At 41.6% G+C, this 27,772-nt stretch overlaps 1 protein-coding gene across 1 annotated transcript; it reads left to right on the forward strand.

Annotated features, from left to right (window-relative positions):
• Window positions 1-16,051: 16,051 nt before the first annotated feature.
• Window positions 16,052-21,297, forward strand: LOC132148787 (fascin-2-like). The gene is made up of 5 exons (XM_059557497.1): window positions 16,052-17,339; window positions 19,760-19,916; window positions 20,018-20,139; window positions 20,226-20,393; window positions 20,527-21,297. Exons 1-5 carry the CDS (start codon window positions 16,520-16,522, stop codon window positions 20,730-20,732), a joined length of 1,473 nt encoding a protein of 490 aa, XP_059413480.1. The 5' UTR covers window positions 16,052-16,519; the 3' UTR covers window positions 20,733-21,297.
• The last annotated feature ends 6,475 nt before the right edge of the window (window positions 21,298-27,772 follow it).

Genomic DNA, 27,772 nt, shown 5'->3' on the forward strand with positions numbered 1-27,772 from the left:
GATTTCCCAGTGAAGTATGCTGTCTTACTTCTCCCTGCAGTAAGTGAAAGTGATTTTGCAAGGACTTCCATCTTGTTTCTTGTCGTGCATTTTCTTGTTCTGATGAATTTTTCTTTCTCTTTGATCCACCAGGAATTTCTGGAACATATCCTTGTGCTCAGAAATATCCTTAGAAGAACTCTCAGGAGAAATGGCTCAACATTACCTCCACTAGCCCCTTCTGGTTCTTCCCCATCTTCTCCAGGGTCCAGGTATGTGCCTGTTTTGACACAGCAATTCTCCTTTTCTGGAACATCCCACTGCTGCCAACATAATGTAATGATGGCTGCTTTAAAAGCACTGCTTAGTGAAGCTTTGAAACATTTGCAAATCATTTGTTTCGAAACAGTGGTTCGGAGCGTGTATCAAAATGCCAAAGTCATGTGATTTCAAGGTTTCATTAAATCATAACTGTTTCGAAACATTTCAAAATGTCCATAGTTCGCCTTAGAGGGGTGATGATATCCATGAACCTGTGAATCAGGCAAGTTCACTGAGATTGCCTTCCAGCAGCCAACCAATGAATTAATGTCTCTGATCCCAGGTCAGCTTTATCAGTTTGTAGACATTTTAACAAGACATTTGTGTAATTTATAGGATGTGTATTAGTTAATAGTCTCTTATTGGCCCGTCTAAACAAGCTCTCCTTAAAACAAACAAAACAAGCCCTTGCTAATTATTAACAATTATTTCAAAGATGCCTATTATACAGACACTTAATTTTTAATGCTATATTATCACTTTGATCGCATTTAATTTATTATACTTTTGAGAAAGCATTTGCATTGGGTTTGTAAAAGCTGATTTTTGGCATGGTTTAACATGCGTTTTTGTTGCATTTACACAGTCTTGACCAGTAGGGGTCAAACAGAGAGTGATGTTTTGAGCATTTCGAAACAGTGAATCATTTTGTGGAGCAATTGGTTCAATTGATTCGAAGCTTCGAAATGGTTAGTTTCTCCCATCACTACCATAATGTGGGAGCATGATCAGAGCAAAGGCAGGGAGACATTGACATTTATTGACTCAAAATTGCATTTAACAAACAAACCAAAAAAATCAAACTCAGGACACTATTGTTGACCCTCCTCATGGAGGCCCCAACCAGCACTAATTAGTGATGGGACGATTGATACCATCACTAGCACTAACTCCAACAGACAAAGTTTGCGCTTTCAAACTCAGCGGTCGAACCAAATCATACTCACAGGGAAAAAAAATACAAATAAATCATACATATAGTACATAAACATAAATAAGCTCAACAATTGAATATCAATTCATTTTTTTTTTACAATCAATAATACCCAAATAAATACAAGAGATAAACAAAACAATATATTTATACATACCCATTATTCCTCCTGACTGCATGAAAAAGGAAATGGGAAGGCCACACCTCCTCTTAAACCCCCACCCCTGGAACCATGCTGCAGTCTTGAACCCAGAGACAAAAGGTAAGAAAATGAAGTTAATAAATAAAATAAATAAATAAAGAAAATAAACTTTTGGTGTCTTTTTTACGTACTGGATCTGGTGGCTACAGTGACCTCGGAATAAGAGAGAAACAGACTAATATTAGCGTAGATGCCCTTCTTCTAATGATGAAGCAAGTACATTGTGTGTTATGGGAAGTGTTCCCGGTTCCGGTTTACCTAATTAATGCAGCCTAAAAATCCTTTAACAGATTTGAATATTAGAAATGTGTTAGTGTGTTATGTGTAAGCCAGGTTAAAGAGATGGGTCTTTAATCTAGATTTAAACTAACAGAGTGTAATTTAAATCTAGCATCGAGTTTACATCTTGAAATTCAGACTTTATCATAAATGTGAGAAACTATAAATTTACAACTGCAAGAAAAAAAGACACAATTACCCTTTACCCTTTATACTCTATGGCAGAAATAAGCTTCATAGGTTTCAAATGTGTAAGGGGAAAAACAGACAAACAAACATAAAAGTGCATAGTCCAACTTCAAGATTTAAAAACACAATCTAAGCAGAGCGACCTGGACGTCATCCCTACTCAGTGGCGCCATCTTGATTTAACTTACTCCTTTTATTCCTCTCCCCTACCACCTCTTCACGCTTTTTCTGATCCAACTACTCCTCTCCCTCCTCCAACTACTGCTCTTACTCTCCCAGGCATTTTTTTCTATCTGATTCTTTGTGTTGTTCTGCATCCACAAAACCAGTTCAAAGAGGTCTTTTTTTTTACTCTATTTTGATGTAATACAAAGATCATCATCACCTAACTATTCCTCCAACTGAGTCTGGAATCAGCTATTTCTAAATATTTACGTGATCTGTTACTTAAAAACAGTTGTTAAAATATTTTATATAGAGATATTTTTTTCAATACTTTTGAACTGCTGATGTTTTGCGGAAGTAGACGTTTTGTAGTATATTTAAGGTTTGGAACATTGTTTCTGACATACATTGTTTAAGAATTTGCAAATAAGACTAAAAGGATCCACGATTTTGGTTTTGGGTAAGCTTGTATGAAATTAAAATTTAAGCATTTTAGAAAAATGGTAATTGACTACATAGTGTGTGAAAACAACACAAATGATGCTATTGTTATGTCCACAACAGGCAGATGTTGTGCAAATTGTGTGTAGAGTTTTGAAAACATGACTACAGATTGGGCAAAGGGATGCTAGCTATTTAAAAAAAAATAAAAAGAATATATATATATATATATATATATATATATATATATATATATATATATATATTTATTTATTTGTAATTTTTGCATGAAATTTGGTGTGTTTGGCAGATGAACAGATTGCAGAATTATCTCATATAAAAACACCTTTTAATAATGATCCTAAACTTTTTATGTTGATTTTAGCACTGTGTACTGTAACCTGTTGATTACCCATGATTGGTTTCTTAATGATTACATATACATTAATGCAGTGTTTCCATGTTTTGCATGTCTCCTTAATCAAGTTCCATGTTTCTGGAGGCCCCTGAAAACTGCATATTTTGCATGTCTCCTTAATCATTTTAGGACATCAGCTCAGTTGTAGAGACTATAAGACACAATATGGGTCTGTCAGACAAAGGAGACTGTCCCCTTGTCCAAATACCCACATTTGCGGCCTTTGCACTTGACTACTTATATAATGTATTTCCTGTAATTTGTCCAAGTGTTCAAGTGAGGATGAAGGCCACAAGTGTGTGTAGAACTTTTCATTACATGATGAGACACACTATATAGTGTTGTAAAAATGCAAGTGTTTACAGAGCTTTATTTTTATTTTCAATACTTTGCATTTTAAAATAAACTTCTAAATGTCTATTTAGTAGTCTCTATAACAGATGACAAATGTAATTTTGTGGTGCTTCTAATTAAGTGAAAAAATGCCATTGCTAATGTTCTACAAAATAATTATAACCACTATTCATTTGTGTCGATAAAACGTGTATCTTTGTTTTACTACCAAATTATATGTAATATTTAACAATTATTAAGCTCACAGGTGATCACCACAAGATGCATGCTGGTTAGAAATGTGTCCGATGGCAGTCTGCCTTCCTCTAACGCAGTTGCTGTCCCCCAGCTGCGCTGGCCAAAAGCATGATGGGAAATGACTCACTGGCAACACAGCTTATAGGGATACTCCACCCTAAAACGAAAACTTTGTCATTAATCACTTAAACACATTTTGTTCCAAACCCGTAAAAGCTCTGTTAGTCTTTGGAACACAATTTAGATATTTGAATGAAAACATGGAGGCTTGAGACTGTCCCATAGACCGCCAAGTAAATAACAGTGTCAAGGATATTTTTGTTTTCTTCTCTTGCAAAAAGTGTTCCCCATCACTTCATATAACCCAGATTGCACGTCTGATGGCAGATGGAGTATTCTGACAACAACTTTTCATACTTTTTATAGGCCTTGACACTGTTATTTAGATAGAATAGAAAACTGCTACGAGGTGTGGATTTAGTGTGTATTAAGGACACTGCTCTTTGGGATTTTTAAGACCTGGGACAGTCTTGAGCACTTACTTCCTGTTGCGCGCACATGCTTTTTTAAGTGGCCAAGACAACAAGTGTGGGTATTTGGACAAGTGGAATGCAACTGTGCAAAATGTGCAGTATTGAGGGGCCTCCAGGAGCAGGGTTGGGAACCACTGCCTTAGTTTAATATAAAACCCCTGGTAAATATATACAGTATACATAGTATGTTTAATCCTTTATCATCTCTGAGTCAAGTCAAGTCACTTTTATTTATACAGCACTTTAAACAAAAAAGATTGTGTCAAAGCAACTGAACAACATTAATTAGGAAAACAGTGTATCAATAATGCCTAGGGTGACCATATGCGCCATTCATACGGGACATGTCCCAGCCAGGATTTTAATATTGCCTAAAATATCCAGGTTTTGGGTATTTGCACTGTGCAGGTTGATTGTTGTGTAACATTCATGAGAGCTATAAAGAGTAGAGCAGACGGCTCCTTATGCTTTCGAATCGCTTTCACGTGTTTGTTCGTTCGTTTGACTTGAAGCATTGTGGCGCACTTTGTTGTTTTTTTGGATTTGTGCACAGACGCTTCAAGTCAATCAAACGAACAAACACGTGCGCATATTTGCATCACTTTGATCGTTCCCTCTAGATCTCACCTTTTCACACGCAGCCCCACGATTGGTCGATTATGTACAATACCTGCATGTTATTGGTCAAACTGCTCTGGATGTTTAAAGCATTATTAAAATCCTGTCCGGGACGTGTCCCGTATGAACGGCGCATATGGCCACCCTAATAATGCAATAATGTTAAAGTTCATCAGTTCATCATTGAATTCAGTAATGTCATCATCCAGCTCAGTTCAGTTTAAATAGTATCTATGCAATCATTTGCAATCAAGTCAATGATATTGCTGTAAATGAAGTGTTCCCAGCTAAGCAAGCCAGAGGCGACAGCGGCAAGGAACCAAAACTCCATCGGTGACAGAATGGAGAAAAAACATTGGGAGAAACCAGGCTCAGTTGGGTGCAAGTTCTCCTCTGGCCAGACGAAACCAGCATTTCAATTCCAGGCTGCAGCAAAGTCAGATTGTGTAGAAGAATCATATGTTTCATGTGGTCTTCTGAGACAAGGTCTTTACAGGGGATCTGTATCTGGGGCTCTAGTTGTCCTGGTCTCCGCTGTCTTTCAGGGCTAGAGGTCCTTTCTAGGTGCTGATCCACCATCTGGTCTGGATATGTACTGGATCCGGGTGACTGCAGTGACCATCTGATCTGGATACAGACTGGATCTGGTGGCTATGGAGACCTTGGAATAAGAGAGAAACAGATTAATATTAGCTTAGATGCCATTCTTCTAACAATGTAGCAAGTACATGAGGTGTTATGGGAAGTGTTCCCGGTTCTGGTTTACCTAATTAATGCAGCCTAAAAATTCTTTAACGAATTTGAATATTAGAAGCGTATTATTGTGTTATGTGTAAACCAGGTTAAAGAGATAGGTCTTTAATCTAGATTAAAACTGCAAGAGTGTGTCTGCCTCCCGAACAATGTTAGGTAGGTTATTCCAGAGTTTAGGCGCCAAATAGGAAAAGGATTTCCCGCCTGCAGTTGATTTTGATATTCTAGGTATTATCAAATTTCAGAGTTTTGAGAACGTAGCGGGTATGGAGGACTATAATTTTACAAGAGCTTGTTCAAATACTGAGGTCCTAAATCATTCAGGGCTTTATAAGTAGTAAGCAAGATTTAAAAATCTATACAATGTTTGATAGGGAGCCAGTGCAGTGTCGACAGGACTGGGCTAATATGGTCATACTTCCTGGTTCTAGTTAGAACTCTTGCTGCTGCATTTTGGACTAGCTGTAGTTTGCATGCATAACAACCACCCATTAAAGCATTACAATAATCTAACCTTGAGGTCATAAACGCATGGATTAAAATTTCTGCATTTGACATACTCACCACACAATCCCCTTGGTGAGGCCGAGGTGGCACTTTTTGGGGTTGGCAGTAAGGCCGGCCCGCCGGAGCTCTGTCAACACCCTCTGTAGACGTTTTTTTTTAAATATTGCTTATTACTTATAAAGCCCTGAATGGTTTAGCACCTCAGTATTTGAATGAACTCCTGTTATATTATAATCCCCTATGTCCGCTACGTTCTCAAAACTCAGGCAATTTGATAATACCTAGAATACCAAAATCAACTGCGGGTGGCAGATTCTTTTCCTATTTGGCGCCTAAACTCTGGAATAACCTACCTAACATTGTTCGGGAGGCAGACACACTCTTGCAGTTTAAATCTACGTAGATTAAAGACCCATCTCTTTAACCTGGCTTACACATAACATACTAATATGCTTTTAATATCCAAATCCGTTAAAGGATTTTTAGGCTGCCTTGATTAGGTAAACCTGGAACCAGGAACACTTCCCATAACACCCGATGTACTTGCTACATCATTAGAAGAATGGCATCTACGCTAATATTAGTCTGTTTCTCTCTTATTCCGAGGTCACCGTAGCCACCAGATCCAGTCTGTATCCAGATCAGAGGGTCACTGCAGTCACCCGGATCCAGTACGTATCCAGACCAGATGGTGGATCAGCACCTAGAAAGGACCTCTACTGCCCTGAAAGACAGCGGAGACCAGGACAACTAGAGCCCCAGATACAGATCCCCTGTAAAGACCTTGTCTCAGAGGACCACCAGGACAAGACCACAGGAAACAGATGATTCTTCTGCACAATCTGACTTTGCTGCAGTCTGAAATTAAACTGCTGGTTTCGTCTCGTCAGAGGAGAACTGGTCCCCCAACTGAGCCTGGTTTCTCCCAAGGTTTTTTTCTCCATTCTGTCACTGATGGAGTTTTGGTTCCTTGTCGCCGTCGCCTCTGGCTTGCTTAGTTGGGGTCACTTCATCTACAGCGATATCGTTGACTTGATTGCAAATAAATGCACAGACACTATTTAAACTGAACATAAATGACATCACTGAATTCAATAATGAACTGCCTTTAACTGTCATTTTGCATTACTGACACAGTTTTCCTAATAAATGTTGTTCAGTTGCTTTGACGCAATGTATTTTGTTTAAAGTGCTATATAAATAAAGGTGACTTGACTTGACTTGACTTGACTTGACTTGACTTAAAGTCAGGGATACACCCCTGGTGGAAGACCACTCAGATTAAACAGATGAGCTCATTTCATAATTTATTATAATCAGCCGGTTATAATTTATATAATTCATGCCATTCTTCTAATGATGTAGTAAGTACATCGGGTGTTATGGGAAGTGTTTCCGGTTCCGGTTTACCTAATTAATGCAGCCTAAAAATCCTTTAACGGATTTGGATATTAAAAGCATATTAGTATGTTATGTGTAAGCCAGGTTAAATAGATGGGTCTTTAATCTAGATTTAAACTGCAAGAGTGTGTCTGCCTCCCGAACAATGTTATCAAATTGCCTGAGTTTTGAGAACGTAGCGGACGTAGAAGATTATAATGTAAAAGGAGCTCATTCAAATACTGAGTTGCTAAACCATTCAGGCCTTTATAAGTAATAAGCAATATTTTAAAATCTATACGATGTTTGATAGGGAGCCAGTGCAGTGTTGACAGGACCGGGCTAATATGGTCATACTTCCTGGTTCCTGGTTCTAGTAAGAACTCTTGCTGCTGCATTTTGGAATAACTGTAGTTTGTTTACTAAGCGTGCAGAACAACCACCCAATAAAGCATTACAATAATCTAACCTTGAGGTCATAAATGCATGGATTAACATTTCTCCATTTGACATTGAGAGCATAGGCCGTAATTTAGATATATTTTTTGAGATGGAAAAATGCAGTTTTACAAATGCTAGAAACGTGGCTTTCTAAGTAAAGATTGCGATCAAATAGCACACCTAGGTTCCTAACTGATGACGAAGAATTGACAGAGCAACCATCAAGTCTTAGACAGTGTTCTAGGTTATTACAAGCGGAGTTCCTCTTCAGGAACTCGAGCTGCGTCGAGAACGTTTGGGGAACGCGTCCAGCGTGACGTCTCTGAATAATGTGTATAATCAGTCCAAAGGAAGGGCGAGACGTCATAGGCGGGTGACGTCAGAGATCAGGAAGCATAAAAGCATGAGTGTTGAAGCCGGAAATCAGCCTTGTGTCTTCAGCAAGCGCTTTGTGTGTGTGTGTGTGTCAGTCGCTATCTGTTTGTGAGTCTTATTTAGTGTTGTTTGTCCACTGATAAACTCCATTGTCAAAGCTTCAATCAAGAGAAGTTTTGGGCGAGAGCAGGCAGCGTTCAGGCTGTGTGTTTTCCCTGCCAAAAAAAAAAAAAAAAAGGTAGGGACACACGCAGCTCATGCGTTGTCTGCTTGAGAGTGAAGCACGCAGTGTCAGCTCTCGAGGGAGTTGACGGCTGCGATGCGAGCCTTTGCTTCACTCTCAGAAGGCTCTCTTTGAGGAGAGAGCTTTCACTGGCATTTCTCGCTGTGCCAGCCCCGCTTTTGTAGAGGAAAAAATGGAGCGGTGGTTGTGCTCGCGGGATTCGCGCTGGAAGGAATGTAAGACGGGCAGCAAGTCCCTATCCTCTTTCTTAGCCACCAGATCCGGCGCCGCTCTCGGGGGTTCGGAAGCCCGCGTTTGCGGTACTTTCTCCCCAATGAGAGGGCGCGACGCACTGCCTGTCTTTCTCAGAGGAGATTGATATGGAAAGGCGTCGATAAGCTCACCAGTTGTTCAAGCACCAGTCACACAAGCACCAGTTACACACGCATATTATGCCTAATATTATAATAAGCAGCATTAATGAAGAGTGGAGCTCGCGCAGTCGGCTCTCAGGGGGCTGATTGTGCTTTTCTCGCTGTTAAGCGCTCCGCTCTCGCCGGGCACGCTCCGAGGAGTGTGTCCGTGCATGCGATCTTGCGGTCGCGGTTGCGTTGGGGCTGAGGCACGGCGGCGACCGTGATAGCGGGAATCGCACATGATCTGGTGAACGGGTTGGAGACAGCTCGTCCTATCTCCACCCGTGTTTACTAGATCTAGAGCTCGTTCTCGAGGCTTGGAAACCAGCGCTGCAGTTTCTTCGCCCTCTGAGACAGCTCGCTGCTGCTGCTGCATGCTCTCTCGCCGGGCACGCTCTGAGGAGTGTATCCGTGCATGCGATCTTGCGGTTGTGGTCGCGCTGGGGCACGGCGGCGACCGCGTTCGCAGGAATCGCACATGATCTGGTGAATGGGTTGGAGATGGCTCGTCCTATCTCCACCCGTGTTCACTCGATCTAGAGCTCGGTCTCGAGGCTTAAAAACCCGTGCTGTGGTTTCTTCGTCCTCGGAGGCAGAGCTCGCTGCAGCATTCATCTTTCTCTGAGGAGATTGATGTTGTCTGTGTGACTGAGTAGCATATATTAAAAAAAAAATAGAAATGCACGCTGCCGAGGCAACGCGTGTATTACATTGTTTCATCTTTATGTGAGTTTTTTTTTTTTCTTCACCTCGTCTGGTTGTTGACTACTATATATTAATATTTATCTGACTATGTGAAGTTAGATGTGCAGGAGCTCTAGGGATGTAATTTCTTATGTGAGAACACGTGTGTACCGCTCTCCCTCTGAGGAGGTTGAGGCGGTCAGGGGCTGCTGGGCGGAGCAGTCCCAACCATGTTCCAGCCCCTCGTGCCGGGGGTGTCACTTTTGTACTACGCAGACGCTAGAGTCAGAGTGGCGCTCCCAGGCCAAAGGCTTCTAGTGGAAAGCAGTTCTACGGACCGTTGTTTTCGCTGGATAGCCTTCATCATAACGTCCTGACGCGTAAGGCCTAGGACGTTTTGAGGGCCAGCTCCCTCTGGGGAAGGGTGGTGTACACCGCATTACACGGTGCCCGTCTCTCGCGAGCACTTCTCTCAGTTACCGCCCGGAAACATAGCGGTGCTGAGAGGCTCGCTACCTCTACGGAGGTCTCTAGAGCAGCTAGTATGGTCGTCCCCTGCCGGTCCGCCACTTCAGGGCACCGAGCTAGTCACTCTAGGCACACCAGAGGCCAGTCTCGCGAGACTGGTTCCCTTAGGAGGTCACATGGCTGTGTGGGAGCCCCTGCCAAGTGTACTTCACGGGGTCCTGCCCCGAGCAGGCTCTGGTCTAGTCTTCCTAGCAGACGACGTGGGTCTGAGGACCGTCATTTTTAGGACACTTCAGCTACGAGAGTCCTGATGCTGCGGCTCAGGACCTCGGAGGGCAGGCCCCTCTGGGGAAAAGTGGTATACACCGCATTACACGGTGCCTGTCTCTCCTCAGTGCCCTCAGGATATCGATCTGCCAACCCTGCCGGTGTTCCAGGGCACAACGGTCTCCAGCGAGCGCTTCTCTCAGTTACCGCCCGGAAACGTAGCGGTGCTAAGAGGCTCGCGACCTCCTGGGAGGTTCCCAGAGCAGCTAGTTTGGCTGTCTCAGTGGGTCCTGCACACTGTAGTGAGAGGCCACAGAATCCAGTTCTGGTGGGCCCCAAGCAGGCTCTGGTAATGGAACAGAAGTAGACTCTCTCTTATGACGGAGACCATCGATGTGGTCCCTCCTTGGGTTGCAGAGTCCGGGTCCTACAGCCGGTACTTCACTGTTCCAAGGAAGGATGAGGTGTTGTGTCCTTTTCTAGATCTGTGCTTTTTGAACCTCTCAGTCAGAGGACTGAAGTTTAGCATGCCTGCACAGGCCAAGTCCAAGGACTGGTGTGTCACGATCTATCAAAAGTTGCACTTATCTCCATTCTTCTTCATCGGAAGTTCCTGAGGTTTGCTTTTGGGGGCAAAAGCCTACCAATACGGATCTTCCACTGGCCTTGCACTCTCACCCCACATTTTCACGACTCAACCACATTGACGATTGGTTGATATCAGCTCAATCTGAGCAGATGACGGTTCTGCACTGATGGCAGCTGCGTCCAACGTGAATACAAGGGGAAGTCGTGGCCTAATGGTTAGAGAGTCGGACTCCCAATCGAAAGGTTGTGGGTTCGAGTCCCGGGCCGGCAGGAATTGTGGGTGGGGGGAGTGCATGTACAGTTCTCTCTCCACCTTCAATACCACGACTTAGGTGCCCTTGAGCAAGGCATCGAACCCCCAACTGCTCCCCGGGCGCCGCAGCATAAATGGCTGCCCACTGCTCCGGGTGTGTGCTCACAGTGTGTGTGTGTGTGTGTTCACTGCTCTGTGTGTGTGCATTTCGGATGGGTTAAATGCAGAGCACAAATTCCGAGTATGGGTCACCATACTTGGCTGAATGTCACTTCACTTCACTTCACTTCACACTATTGGCCTGCTGTACATGAGACCCCTACAGTGGTGGCTCAAGACCAAGGGTTCTCCCTGAGAGGAAACCCACTTCGCATGCGAAAGGTCACTCGGCGCTGCCTACGTGCCTTGGATATGTGGAGGAAGCCAGGGCCCGGTGCTGGGAGCTCCTTGTCGCCGCGGGATGCTAGCGACAGACGCGTCCCTCACCGGCTGGGGTGCGGTCATGAGTGGCCACCCTGCCCGCGGTCTGTGGAGTGGTCGCCATCTGACATGGCACATCAACTGCCTGGAGAGCACTTTGTGCACTTCGTTATTTTCTCCCAGACCTAAGAGGTCGCCATGTGTTGGTGCGCACCGAAAACACAGCGGTCTGCACTCACGCCGTTTATACAACTAGCGTACCAGATCCTTGTGTGGGCCCAGGACGAATTCCTCTCGCTCAGAGCAATTCACATTCCTGGGCATCTTAATATGGGAGCAGACATCCTGTTGAGGCAGGGGCCAATGGCGGCTTCACACCGAGGTGATGAAGCAGAGTTGGAGAGTTTGGCCAGACTCGGGTGGATCTGTTTGCGACTCGAGACACATCGCACTGTCCCTTCTGGTTTCCTCTGACTCATCCAGCTCCACTGGGGCTGGACGCCATGGTACAGACGTGGCCGAGGCTTCATCTGTACAATTTTTTTTTTTTTTTTCGATTGCTCTGCTCTCTGAAGTTCTGGAGAGAGTGCGCCGAGACGGAGTCCGGCTGCTGTTAGTAGCCCTGTTTTGGCCGGGCCGGGAATGGTTCCTGGGCCTGATTTCTCTTTTTGACAGCACTCCATGGGAGGTTCCCGTCAGGAGAGATCTCCTCTCGCAGGCGGAGGGTGTGCCCCCGCATAGAGCTTAGAGGCTGTAGGTGTGGTTTCTGAGGAGGCACAAATCTTAGCTTCCTGTCTCTAAACCGATGTTGTAAGACCGTTCTCCAATCCAGAGCTCCCTCAATGAGGAAACTTTATGCCTTGAAGTGGAAGCTTTTCACTTCTTGGTGCGGAGACCGCCAGCTCGACCCAGTTAACTGCCCGGATGGTACAGTGCTGGAGTTCCTGCAGGCTCTCCGCAGGGTTGACCCACTCCACCCTGAAGGTCTACGTGGCAGCCATGGTGGCCTACCGCACCCCTCTCGGTGGCCAGTCAGTGAGCAGAAACCCTCTGGTTATATGTTTCCTCCATGGTGCGCTGAGGCTGAGGCCTCCGGCCAGAAGAAGCTCTGCTAAGTGGTGATCAGGATGCTATCCTAAGCCTCGAGTCCTCTGATCTCCCCTCTCCTGGGGGTCAAGACTCACTCTTTCTGAAGTTTGGCCATTGGACGGGTTGTCCCCGATTTCTGTCAGGCTCCTTCTCCTTATCTTGATTTAGCTGTGCTCTTCCACACTAGGCAGAGATTTGAAAGTCTGGCGGCATGGGCATTCTCGTTCCCCAAACGTTCTCGACGCAGCTTGAGTTCCTGAAGAGGAACGTCTAAGTTTACGTATGTAACCCTGGTTCCTCGAAGGAATGAGACGCTGTGTCGCAGTGCCATACTTCCGGCATCTCTGGCTGGCGCTTGCTTCATCCTTTGAGGCTGATTTCCGGCTTCGCCGCTCATGCTTTTATGCTTCCTGGTCTCTGACGTCACCCGCCTATGACGTCTCGCCCTTCCTTTGGACTGATTATACACATTATTCAGAGACGTCACGCTGGACTTCGAGGAACCAGGGTTACATACGTAACCTTAGACGTTTTTAGGTCCTATAATTAACACCTCTGTTTTTTCAGAATTTAGCAGTAAGAAATTACTAGTCATCCAGTTTTTTATATCGACTATGCATTCCATTAGTTTTTCAAATTGGTGTGTTTCACCAGGCCGCGAAGAAATATAGAGCTGAGTATCATCAGCATAACAGTGAAAGCTAACACCATGTTTCCTGATGATATCTCCCAAGGGTAACATATAAAGCGTGAATAGTAGCGGCCCTAGTACTGAGCCTTGAGGTAATCCATACTGCACATGTGATCGATATGATACATCTTCATTCACTGCTATGAACTGATGGCGGTCATATAAGTACGATTTAAACCATGCTAATGCACTTCCACTGATGCCAACAAATGGTTCAAGTCTATGCAAAAGAATGGTCAATTGTGTCAAATGCAGCACTAAGATCCAATAAAACTAATAGAGAGATACACCCACGATCAGATGATAAGAGCAGATCATTTGTAACTCTAAGAAGAGCAGTCTCAGTACTATGATACGGTCTAAATCCTGACTGGAAATCCTCACATATACCATTTTTCTCTAAGAAGGAATATAATTGTGAGGATACCAACTTTTCTAGTATCTTGGACAGAAAAGGGAGATTCGAGATTGGTCTATAATTAACTAGTTCGTTGGGGTCAAGTTGTGGTTTTTTGATGAGAGGCTTAATAACAGCCAGTTTGAAGGTTTTGGGGACATATCCTTATGACAATGAGGAATTAATAATAGTCAGAAGAGGATCTATGACTTCTGGAAGCACCTCTTTTAGGAGCTTAGATGGTATAGGGTCTAACATACATGTTGTTGGTTTAGATGATTTAACAAGTTTATACAGTTCTTCCTCTCCTATAGTAGAGAATGAGTGGAACTGTTCATCAGGGGGTCTATAGTGCACTGTCTGATGTTATACTGTAGCTGACAGCTGAATGGTTGCAATTTTATCTCTAATAGTATCTATTTTAGAAGTAAAGTAGTTCATAAAGTCATTACTGCTGTGGTGTTGGGAAATGTCAATACTTGTTGAGGCTTTATTTTTCGTTAATTTAGCCACTGTATTGAATAAATACCTGGGGTTATGTTTGTTTTCTTCTAAAAGAGAAGAAAAGTAATCGGATCTAGCAGTTTTTAATGCTTTTCTGTAGGATAGGTTACTTTCCCGCCAAGCAATACGAAATACCTCTAGTTTGGTTTTCCTCCAGCTGCGCTCCATTTTTCGGGCTGCTCTCTTTAGGGTGCGAGTATGCTCATTACACCATGGTGTCAAACTGTTTTCCTTAACCTTCCTTAAGCGTAAAGGAGCAACTTTATTTAAAGTGCTAAAAAAGAGAGAGTCCATAGTTTCTATTACATCATCAAGTTGTTCTGAGGTTTTGGATATGCTAAGGAATTTGGATACATCAGGAAGATAACTTAAAAAGCAGTCTTTTGTGTTAGAAGTGATGGTTCTTCCATACTTGTAACAAGAAGTAGAATTTACAATTTTGGCTATATGAAGTTTGCACAGAACTAAATTATGAACTTTAACCCAATATGCTGGAATTGGCTCCAGCAATATGCTGGATTTGGCTCCCATGGGCTCCATTGTCTACATATATGGGGATTTACTAAAAATTATTGTGTAATCTCAGTCTTGTGTGTTTTGTTGTGTAATTTCAGTCTTGCTGTGCATTTCCATTGGTGCAGAGTGAGATGGCCAGCAATTTTTTTTAGTTCATTATCTATAAGGGCTGATTGCGGAGTAGAGAAAGTGGTAAGAGTGGTCAACATGGTGAGGTTTTATGCAAATTAAATGCAAACATTCTGGACAGTCAGTTTAAGGTGCAGGCAGTGTGGTCTGTCAACGTATTTAAAAAGCTTTGTGGATATAGTGCTTAAATCACATTGTTACATATTATTCAATTTTAAATTTGATTTCAAATGCAGTTTACATGCTTTCATTTTGGCTTGGTTAACAGTTTATTAAACGGACACTGTATGAATACTTCAGTTATTTAGAAATAAAGTTTTCCCAATATACTATCCCCCATTAAACAGTTCAGAACTGGACATTTTTTTGTTTAGCTTTTGGGAAGCCAGTTTGCTATCAAATGTTAGTTTGTATTACATAAATTATTTGTTTGTTCCCTTTTCTTTCAATAAGTTACACCCTGGGTGTAACAAGTTTGTGGAACGTTAACATTTTTTGTACAGTATAGACCTTAAACTCAGTGCTCAGCCATTTTAAGCATTCTGTTTTTGAACTTACAATTTGGCGGCAACTTGATAGCCTCACTGTTGAAGAGTAACTAAGTGGTGATATGGAGTTACTTATTTTAGAGTAGATGAAAGATATCATGATCATTGTAATGTTTGAGGCGGCTGTCATGAAAAATGTCATTCATTCATAAATTTGTACAACATTACATTCACACTGTGGAAATACAAATAGAAGAGAGAAGACAATGAATGCAGCACTGAAATGGGGTGGTGCTACGGAAGCTCTATATAGCAGTGAAATCATGTAATAAAATATTTACACACAAATGTGGGATATAGCTAAACATTTTGATTTGGGTCTACATTGTTTAAATACAGAAACGGATCTGGCAAAAATAATAGGACACCAATTTGTAGCATATTTGAAACCTTGTAGTGTCATTTATAGGGTCAATAATACCCTTAAAAGGACAACATGTGCTGTGTGAGAGATCATACGTCTTGTTCATCTGTACCTGAGCTACAGGTTATAGAATACATATTTGACTGGGAAATAAGGAAGGTCAAGCAGCATTAAAAAAAAAAAAAAAAAACTGCTCATAAACCGTGACATTACCATAAAAATGCAAGAACAAATGTTCAAAGCATATCAAAATACTGTATTATTTGTCATTGAAACAGAAATATATTTCATTATATATTTAAGAGAACAAGCCAGTGTATAAAAAGAAAGGAAGAGGGGACGAAAAGTGGAAAAAGGTGGTGGTAGGGCTGGAACTGAAAACTAGGATGGGTGGGGAGAGAGAAAGAGAGAGAAAGAGGGAGTGAGATCTGCCAGAGGACAAAAGGGAGTAGTCAGAGATGTGTGTATGATGTCAGCAGCTTGTTGGATTGAGGTGCTGTGCCCTGCTAAATTTAATCCAGGCTGATTAGGAAGCAGCAGGCAGTCACCTGTGTGAATGCAGAGAAGTATCTTAAGGTAAACTAGTGTAGCCTGGCAATGCTGCCCTAATAATAAAGAATCCAACACCAGGAGACTCACAAGGAAAACAGCCATAATCTGTAATTGAGTCTGAGTGGACAAGGGGAAAAAACAGTCAAAGTTCAGAGCAGGAAGAAACTTTGAAGGACCTTTTAATATCATCTGAGGTGAGTCAAGGGCATATTGTCACCATTTCAGCATTTTTAATCTGCAATACAAATCATCTTAAACAATCCTTTGGCAAGCACCTGGTCACAATGTCCACAAATGGAATAAGTATGGCTTTAAAGCTCCAGTTTGGACTTATTAATTACGAAAATCGTTACCTCACCGCAGAGGCATTTGGGTTCAAGGTAAATGCATCTGGAACCAGCATGAAGAAGAAACAGATCTGGACCCTGGAGCAAGACCAGGATAGCCAGGTAGTTTTCTTGCGCAGTCATCTCGGACGTTATCTGGCCACAGATAAAGATGGCAAGATGAGCTGTGAGGAGGAAGTGCCAAACGCATCCTGCCGTTTTTTGCTTGTGACACAGTCAAATGGACGCTGGGCCTTACAGTCAGAACCATATTTGCGCTATTTTGGAGGCTCTGCAGAATATCTATCCTGTTTTGCCCAGACCATTGGAGGATCTGAACTGTGGGCCATGCATCTTGCACTTCACCCACAGGCAAACCTGCTAAGTGTATCCCGCAAGCGCTACGCACGCTTGTCCATCACAGATGACCAGCTCTGCATGGACAGCAACATCCCCTGGGGTGTGGACTCCCTGATCACTTTGGTCTACCTGGATGAGAAGTACAGTCTGAAGGCTTGTGACAATCGTTTTCTCAGCAATGATGGTAAGCTGGTAATGGAGCACAGACACAACACTAATTTCACCCTGGAACTCAAGTCTGGCAAGCTGGCTTTTAAGGACTGTGAGGGCAAGTTTCTCTCACCAACGGGCCCCACAGGCACCCTGAAGTCTGGCCGCTGTTCAAGGACATGGAAAGATGAGCTGTTTGATCTGGAAGAGAGCCACCCACAAGTTGTTTTCCTGGCAGCCAACAAAAGATATGTGTCTATTCGTCAAGGTAATCAATTATTATGCATTTTTTTTTGCAAGTGGTGTCATGATCCTTACTATTGGTCTAAAACTGTGGTTCCCAACCCTGTTCCTGGAGGCCCACCAATTCTGTACATTTTGCATGTCTCCTTTGTCTGACACACATATTTCAAGTCTCAGAGTCTCTTATACCTAGCTGATGACCTGAATCAGTTATGTTTAAATAAGGAGACATCCAGGAACTTGGCTGGGAGCCTCTTGTCTAAAACAGTCATTCCCAATTGCACTCCTGGAGATCTACCTACCTGAGTGAAGTGAAGTGACATTCGGCCAAGTATGGTAACCCATACTCAGAATTTGTGCTCTGCATTTAACCCATCCGAAGTGCACACACACAGAGCAGTGAACACACACACACACACTGTGAGCACACACCCGGAGCAGTGGGCAGCCATTTATGCTGCGGCGCCCGGGGAGCAGTTGGGGGTTCGGTGCCTTGCTCAAGGACACCTAAGTCGTGGTATTGAGGGTGGAGAGAGAACTGTACATGCACTCCCCCCACCCACAATTACTGCCGGCCCGAGACTCGAACTCACAACCCTTCGATTGGGAGTCCGGTTCTCTAACCACCAGGCCACGACTTCCCACAGAGTAGTTCCAACTGTGAGTAGTTCCAACTGTGCACCTGTCATGTGCTCCTGGTGATATTATTTGGCTGGCTCTCTTTGATCAGGGTTGGAGGAGTTTGTAGAAAGATCTCCATGAACAGGATTGGGCAACCGTGGTCTAAAACAATGTGTAGGCATTCAGCAACATGGATGAACATGACAAAAGTGGTCAATCTACTTTTTATATTTAGCTTGTTCATCTCAAAACGGATAAAATGTTGTCTGCTGATGTAGTGCTAGAATAACAAAACACTGTTGTTTGCTTAGTTTAATGCAGTCAAACAAACTTATCATAAAACATGCCTGGACTTTTGGATATAGACATGCAGCATTTCAAAAAACCTAGTGTAGTCATTTCCTGGATGATGCATGTATGCTTTACAGAATCTCAGAAAGTGAAAAGATTTGCAGACATTTGCCTATGGGTGCATGGTCATCTGGCAAATGTAATTATCTGTGTGTGAAGCAACCAATTTAATTTGTCATATCCACTGTGTGTCTTCAGATTAAAGCAACCTCAAATTATTTGCCAGACATATCTTTTTGCACATATTTAAAGAGACAGTTCGAGAAAAAAATATATATTCTGAAGGCGGTGCTGGCTGCTGTTTTTATACAATGAAAAAATACTAAAGTTTCAAATTTCAAAAAAGACACAAAACACCATAATGGTAGGCAAAAATTGTATATTTGATATTCTTCACCTCCAGTGGTCTGTTATTTAACTGGATCAAGTGGGTAAGCTGATCTTCAAAAGGGGAGTGTATTTTGTTAACAAATCATGTTTTGTGAGGATCATCTGATTCCTCGAAAAGATCAGACTCATATGAATATTCAGTTCTCAGATTGGATGTTTCTAATGAATGCAAGGGCTAGGGAAGATATCCCTATTCTTGGAATATGCTATAGCCCAGGGGTTCCCAGTTCTTTTCCTGGAGATCTACCTTCCTGCAAAGTTCAGCTCCAACCCTGATAAAACCTGAACCAACAAATTATTATATTGTGCTAATAGAGTTTGTTGGGAGTCCTATAGGATAAAACAGACCCATTGAGTCCATTGCCACTTTTCAAACTGTTTCAGAATAAAGAGCAAGACATCTGTCTCTTAGAATCATTCTGGACAAATAGAATGGTGCCATTTGATACAGGGGGGAAAAGGATAAGCTTTGAACAACGAGTCATTATAGTAAATACTTTTCATTCTCATAGCCAAATATTTGCAAGCTCTTTGCTGCTTTATAATATTGTAGAATACATAATCAAATCACTTACAATAATGAATAGCTAATAATGCAAATGGTTCTCCACTACTTGGCTTTAGAACTTGAACATAGGACATTAGCTGTGTAAACAGCATCACTGAAAGTGTAAAAGGCTGAATCTGTTTGCCTAAAGCTGAATGTTTCTTCCACCACTTGCTTTTTAAGTCCCTCTATGCATTTGCTTTTTACAATTGTAGGAATTATAGCATCAGGCTGCTGGGGTGAGTGTTAGGGATTACTCCAGTAAAAGGCTTAAGAGAAAGTCGAGGGATATTTCTGAAGAATCTAATTTTAATCCTTACCCACACAATCTGGTCAATATGATTAGCTGGAACAGACATAAGTTTGCTGGTAATGTTATTTCAACCACAGTTAAAGAGAGAGTGACTGAGATAAACCAGATTTTAACATTCAACAACCCAGCACACTATGTTTGTACAAATACTGTTTGCATAGTCATTTTGTAAAGAAAAGAGGCATCAGCTGCTTAGAAGACATAAGAATGTGTTTGTTTCCAGGTGTTAGCATCTCAGCTAATCAGGATGATGAGACAGACATGGAGACATTTCAGATGGAGATTGATAAAGAGACTAAGAAGTGCATGTTCAGAACCAATGGTGGAAATTACTGGACACTCGTTACCCATGGAGGGATTCTTTCCTCGGCCACAGAAGCGTAAGTGTTTCCATTATTATCATAAATTACAAATATGTTTATGCATTTCATAAATTAATGTTTATGAAAATAGTGAAAGATCTGTATTGTGTGACTGTTAGAGAAGAAAACACCATGTTTGACATAGAGTGGCTTGGCCGACGAATTGCTTTGAGAGCAAACAATGGAAAATATGTCTGCACAAAGAAAAATGGACAGCTTGCTGCTGTGAGTGATTCTATGGGTGAGTGCAAATAAGTTATTACTGATCTGTCACTACTGAATACCCACTTAACATGAGTCAGATAAATCCTTGCATGTGTTCGGCAGGGGAGGATGAGCAGTTCATGCTAAAGCTGATTAATCGTCCAATCCTGGTCTTGCGTGGGGAGAACGGCTTTGTGTGTCACCACAAAACCTCCAATACACTGGACTGCAGCCGCTCTGTTTATGATATCTTCTCATTGCTTTTCAGTGATGGCGCATACCAAATAAAAAGTGAGTCATATTGCTATTGTGTAAGCTGTAACTCATCCGAGTTTCAATGAGCAGCACACACTCTTCTGGGCACATATTTGCAAACATCTGATGAATGTACCTATGCAAAACTTTTTCTTTTTTTTTAACACAGGTGGAAATGAAAAGTTCTGGTATGTCTCCAGCAGTGGTCTGGTGTGCACAGATGGGGATAAACCTGAGGATTTTTTCTTTGAGTTTGTGGAGTATGGACGGGTTGGCATCAAGGGGCAAAATGGCAAGTACCTGCGGGGAGACCAGGGAGGCACGCTGATGGGTGACGGGCTCAGTGTGGATGCCTCGTCCCTGTGGGAGCACTGAGTATACCAGAGACACAGACTCAGAGTAACAAAATGTATCCTCCTGACACCTGTTCAGCCATTGACTTTACAGCTTTATGTTCTTCATTGACTTTCTATATTTATTTATTTTTTGTTTTGTTTTTGTGAGCATGAGAAATATTTGTTTTATTTGCTTCTAATAGTCAGAGGTCCCCCACTGCTTCATAAGATATTTTAGAACCTGATACTTTACTGTCATTTTTCAAATTAATTTCAATCAGGTTGGTTATTGATGCTGTCAAACTGCTCAGATGAAAGCTGTATTATCTGAAGCAAAGTTCTTAGGGGGCTTTCACACTGGCAGTTTAGTGCGGAATGGAGCACGGTTCGCATGAAAAATCGCTAATGTGAACGCTGTCATTGGACCCTGGTGAGCACTGGGGTACCGAACCTGAGACTACCTGGAGAAGGTGGTCTGAGTTCGGTTGCTCCCGAACTGTGGCGCGGTTCGCATGAATGTGCAAGCAACACGGACTCGGGTGCACACTTGTTCAGGAAGTAAAGTATCCCATGCATGCGTAACACTGTCGTTATCATTGTTTCCTCAACACTTATTATTATGCTGTGCATATAAGCACCAAAAAATTCCAGTGTTGCGTTGTGTTCTCCATGCGTTTTCCATGTGCGTTTGCGATGACGTTAGGTGATTGCAAACGCACCTGGGTTTGATACAACAATTGAGTGTGAAAGCAGACCAACGTTGCAGGTGTTGCTGGGAACAATCACGCTCGGGCTCGGACCGCAGCAAACGAACTCAATGTAAAAGCCCCCTTAGATTCTTATTAAATGAATAGTACTTCTGATCACTGGTTCCACTGGTTCTCAGTTCCAATCACCACCCACCACTCTGCATATTTGTCTCCCTTAATTAACACTCCTGGTTGAGATCATCAATGGTGAGAACGCAGGACTGTAATTAAGAAACTCTTTTTTTGACATATGTTTGTCAGAGGCCTGCAGCAGAAAGTGTCCCTGGATTCCACAGACCTCCATTAGGGGGCAGTTGGAAATATTGGTTTAGGGGTCCTGCCCCCATTATCAGATGCACAGGTGATGAGGGATGTTTGGTCATGTCAGACACCGAACTATTTGAAATATTTGAAATTTCTGAACATATGACAGGCTTACAGGTTTTCAAATATATAGCACAATTTCTACTATGGTGAATGTTTTGAGGTGTATATTTCTGTGGGTATAATTTTGCATCTGTCCAAGAGTTAATAATCTGGTGATTATACATATTTTGTCTTAATGTAGTTCCTAATTACTTATTTGAACAATTACAAGTGCATGAATACATCAAATTTACTATCAAATTGCTTTCTGTAATCTCAGATAATGTTGGCTAGTCATAGCATTAATAAGAGATCGGCCTCTAAGCACTCTGCAGGCTAAAGAAACAGAGCAGAGGAGTGTTTTCAGACCAGTGCTGCATTATAAGTAGTTCATGTTTTTTCAAGTGAGTGCTATGCGGTGGAAGTGTGCCTTCTGCTAATGCACAATCACATACAGGTTAAACCTGGGCAAAATGAGGGCATTTTTGATTAGTTTGAGTAAATTGGAATGTTTATGAAATGTGTTCAAAGTTTTGAGAAATGTGTCTGTTTCAAGAACTGAATGAAATGTATTCTGGGCCAAATGTATACTAAAAATGGAAATGTTAATAAATCAATTGCACTGCAAAAACCAAATCCTTAAGAGAAAAGTATAAAATGCTGACTACACCACCCCTTTTAAGTATGAGGAAATGAATACTCAATGGGAATTGGACACGCAGGCTTTTTACCGTGAAGGGTAAAGAGACATGGATATCAGTATGCAAAAATGTCTATGAACATTTTCCACAAACAGCAATCCACACTCCGTGCTTGAAACACCACTACCAGGGTACTTGCACAGCTAGCCTCCCAACTCAGGGCCCTGCAATCTAAAACAACACAAAAGACAACAATAAATCAATGAATCAAAAATAAATCAAAAATTATACTAGAACTTGATTGGATAAGACAGAATTCCCAAGATATTTATGATACAGAAAATTCAACAGTTGACAGCTGCCACTTACAAGAAAGAAAAACACAAAGCAAAAGGTTCACCACAAAATAAATTATGAAATGATCACAAATTTAAAATTTTACAAAAAATTAATAGTTTAAACTTTAGATTGGCTACTGCAAAAACATGAAGAAATAATTAATAGATAATTTGTTAAGATGTACAAATAGAGGTCTACACAGCAAACAAAGACCAATAAATATAGATCATATGAAGTGAAAGTTAACTGACATTTGTAAACATTTATTTTAAAATAAATAATATGTAAATCATTAGGTAATGTTTAGTAAGTTCATTAGTAAACATTAATAAGGACATTATCTCATATTTCTAGCTATGTGAATATATATTCACATAGAAACTCTAGTAAACATCTGTCAGTGTTTTCTCTACTTCCTGTTGGCCTTCTGTAGCAAATTGTAGCTCCGTGTAGCTGTTTTTATTTTATTTTTTTCTCTAGAATCTTTATCTTACTATCACTCTCTGTTTTTTAAAGTGGTAAAATATAACTTAATTCACACCATATTTCTGATATTATCGATCAATCTTATCAGATTAACTTTGATCGTTCACTTTTATTTTATTTACGTGAGTGCAGTACACCTGCAAAGCGTTAGCACTCGTTAGCTTGTCATTAGCGTTTTCATTCGAACCTATCGCTGTCTTCTTTTCTCCTCTCCCTCGCTCCAGTTTTTCACAAGTTCATCAAACAACCGCAGTAAGAATTTTCATCAAGCACGGTGAGTAATGGCTTCTCCTGCTATTGTTATTTGCACCTCTTGCCACATATACAGTTTATCTATCTCTGTCGCTGATGAGGGATTCACATGTGATAAATGCAGGGAAATAGTTAGGCTGACAGAGAAGATTTCAGAATTAGAGACACGCATCCAAACTTTAATTGAGGACAGTAAGAATGTTAGGGCTCTAGATACGGCTTTGGATGCGTCTAGCTCAGGGATTCCTGTACATTGTTCGGTTCCGGAAACAGAGCCCCAGCAGCAGGGCAACTGGGTGACGGTGAGGCAGCGTAGTCGTGGGTCAAAACACCGCTCTTCTGTTCCGATCAAAACATTAAACAGGTTCTCCCCAGTCAGTGATGCACCCACTGAGAAACCTGATGAAAGTGCTCTAGTTATTGGTGATTCTATTGTACGGAACGTGAATATAGAGACACCAGCCACCATAGTCAAATGTTTACCGGGAGCCAGAGCGCCTGACATCTTGGCAAATTTAAAAGTGCTGGCTAATGCTAAACGTAAATACAGTAAGATTGTTATTCATGCCGGCGCTAATGATGTTCGACTTCGCCAGTCGGAGATCACTAAAAATAACATTAAAGAGGTGTGTGAACTTGCAAGCACGATGTCAGACACTGTAATATGCTCTGGTCCCCTCCCTGCTTACCGTGGTGATGAGATGCATAGCAGATTGTCATCGCTCAATGGCTGGATGTCTAAGTGGTGCCCACAGAATAACATAGGTTTCATAGACAATTGGACGAGCTTTTGGGGCAGACCTGACCTGTTGAAAAGAGATGGTCTTCATCCCTCCTGGGGTGGCGCCACTCTTCTCTCTAGAAATATGGCAAATAGTCTTAGTGTTTATACTTGACTAACTGGGGCCCAGGTCAGGAAGCAGACAGACTGGCTAAACCGACCGTCTGCTAGCTGCCTCCCGTCACAGAGGTCAGTTAATTCTCAGCACATAGAGACTTTTTCACCTAGATATCACACTATAGAGACTGTGTCTGTTCCCCGAACTAGAAAATACAAAAAACGTCCAAACCAAGTTAAGATTAACAATTTAATTGAGGTTCAACAAATAAAAAACAGAAGCAATATGGATAAACAAATGATAAAGCTTGGCTTATTGAATATCAGATCCCTTTCTACGAAAACACTTTTTGTAAATAATATGATCACTGATCATAATATAGATGTACTCTGTTTGACAGAAACCTGGCTAAAACCTGATGATTACATTATTTTAAATGAGTCCACCCCCCAAGATTACTGTTATAAACATGAGCCACGTCTAAAAGGCAAAGGTGGAGGTCTTGCTTCAATTTATAACAACGTTTTCAGGATTTCTCAGAGGGCAGGCTTCAAGTATAACTCATTTGAAGTAATGGTACTTCATATAACATTATCCAAAGAAACAAATGTTAATGATAAATCCCCTGTTATGTTTGTACTGGCTACTGTATACATGCCACCAGGGCACCATACAGACTTTATTAAAGAGTTTGGTGATTTTACATCCGATTTAGTTCTGGCTGCAGATAAAGTTTTAATAGTTGGTGATTTTAATATCCATGTTGATAATGAAAACGATGCATTGGGATCAGCATTTATAGACATTCTGAACTCTATTGGTGTGAGACAACACGTTTCAGGACCTACTCATTGTCGAAATCATACTCTAGATTTAATACTGTCACATGGAATTGATGTTGATGGTGTTGAAATTATTCAGCCAAGTGATGATATCTCAGATCATTATTTAGTTCTTTGCAAAATTCATATAGCCAAAATTGTAAATTCTACTTCTTGTTACAAGTATGGAAGAACCATCACTTCTACCACAAAAGACTGCTTTTTAAGTTATCTTCCTGATGTATCCAAATTCCTTAGCATATCCAAAACCTCAGAACAACTTGATGATGTAACAGAAACTATGGACTCTCTCTTTTCTAGCACTTTAAATAAAGTTGCTCCTTTACGCTTAAGGAAGGTTAAGGAAAACAGTTTGACACCATGGTATAATGAGCATACTCGCACCCTAAAGAGAGCAGCCCGAAAAATAGAGCGCAGCTGGAGGAAAACAAAACTAGAGGTATTTCGTATTGCTTGGCGGGAAAGTAACATATCCTACAGAAAAGCATTAAAAACTGCTAGATCCGATTACTTTTCTTCTCTTTTAGAAGAAAACAAACATAACCCCAGGTATTTATTCAATACAGTGGCTAAATTAACGAAAAATAAAGCCTCAACAAGTGTTGACATTTCCCAACACCACAGCAGTAATGACTTTATGAACTACTTTACTTCTAAAATCAATACTATTAGAGATAAAATTGCAACCATTCAGCCGTCAGCTACAGTATCACATCAGACAGTGCACTATAGATCCCCTGAGGAACAGTTCCACTCATTCTCTACTATAGGAGAGGAAGAATTGTATAAACTTGTTAAATCATCTAAACCAACAACATGTATGTTAGACCCTATACCATCTAAGCTCCTGAAAGAGGTGCTTCCAGAGGTCATAGATCCTCTTCTGACTATTATTAATTCCTCATTGTCATTAGGATATGTCCCCAAAACCTTCAAACTGGCTGTTATTAAGCCTCTCATCAAAAAACCACAACTTGACCCCAAAGAACTAGTTAATTATAGACCAATCTCAAATCTCCCTTTTCTGTCCAAGATACTAGAAAAGGTGGTATCCACACAATTATATTCCTTCTTAGAGAAAAATGGTATATGTGAGGATTTCCAGTCAGGATTTAGACCGTATCATAGTACTGAGACTGCTCTTCTTAGAGTTACAAATGATCTGCTCTTATCATCTGATCGTGGGTGTATCTCTCAACCTGGTCTCACAGAATTCCGTGAAATGAACACGGCCCCTTAACTCAAAATCCGTGACAGTTTCACGGAATCGCCGAAAATTCCGTGATGTGCCCACGGAAGTGATCCCTATGTAAGTCAATGACAGGCAGCATCCGTGGTCCACACACGGATTCCCTGTTCCAACAATTGCGCTCCCCCGGTTGACGTCGTTTTATAATTTGGAAACGTATCGCTTTAAATATTCTGAGTTTACTTAAAGTACTTCACTTTAAATATTTGGTTTTAAAGTGATTTTAACTTGATATTGCATTGTTCTGTCGTCGTTTGATCGCTAGGATAACTTCTGGTCACCCTGTTCCGTGACGGTACCACGGAATATGCAGTAGATTGTTTCACCTTCACTGGACGATATTGCCTATTGCTGATTTTGACACTTTAAGTAGGCTATTCAAGTTGTCTGTGTTTGCGATGCAATGTAGCCCAATTAAACTGTGAACCTCTTATCCCCCCTGATCAGTTTGTATAGCCTTTTGCATATTGTGAAATTCTGTGATGGCACCACGGATTCTTCCGTGGTGGACACACGGATAACCGGATCACTTGCGCTCCCCCAATTGACGTCGTTTTATAATTTGGAAACGTATGGCTTTAAATATTCCGAGTTTACTTAAAGTACTTCACTTGAAATGTTTAGTTTTAAAGGGATTTTAACTTGATATTGCATTGTTTAATCGCTATGATGACTTCTGGTCACCACGTTCCGTGACGGTACCACGGAATATTCAGTAGATTGTTTCACCTTCACTGGACGATATTGCCTATTGCTGATTTTGACACATTAAGTAGGCTATTCAAGTTTGCGATGCAATGTAGCCCAATTAAACTGTGAACCTCTTATCCCCCCTGATCAGTTTGTATAGCCTTTTGCATATTGTGAAATTCTGTGATGGCACCACGGATTCTTCCGTGGTGGACACACGGATAACCGGATCACTTGCGCTCCCCCAATTGACGTCGTTTTATAATTTGGAAACGTATGGCTTTAAATATTCTGAGTTTACTTAAAGTACTTCAGTTTAAATGTTTAGTCTCAAAGGGATTTTAACTTGATATTGCACTGTTCTGTCGTCGTTTAATCGCTATGATAGCTTCTGGTCACCTCATTCCGTGACGGTACCACGGAATATTCAGTAGATTGTTTCACCTTCACTGGACGATATTGCCTATTGCTGATTTTGACACTTTAAGTAGGCTATTCAAGTTGTCTGTGTTTGCGATGCAATGTAGCCCAATTAAACTGTGAACCTCTTATCCCCCCCTGATCAGTTTTGTATAGCCCTTTGCATATTGTGAAATTCTGTGATGGCACCACGGATTATTCCGTGGT

Source organism: Carassius carassius, chromosome 9 (genome assembly GCF_963082965.1).
Source record: "Carassius carassius chromosome 9, fCarCar2.1, whole genome shotgun sequence".
Taxonomy (NCBI): Eukaryota; Metazoa; Chordata; class Actinopteri; order Cypriniformes; family Cyprinidae; genus Carassius; species Carassius carassius.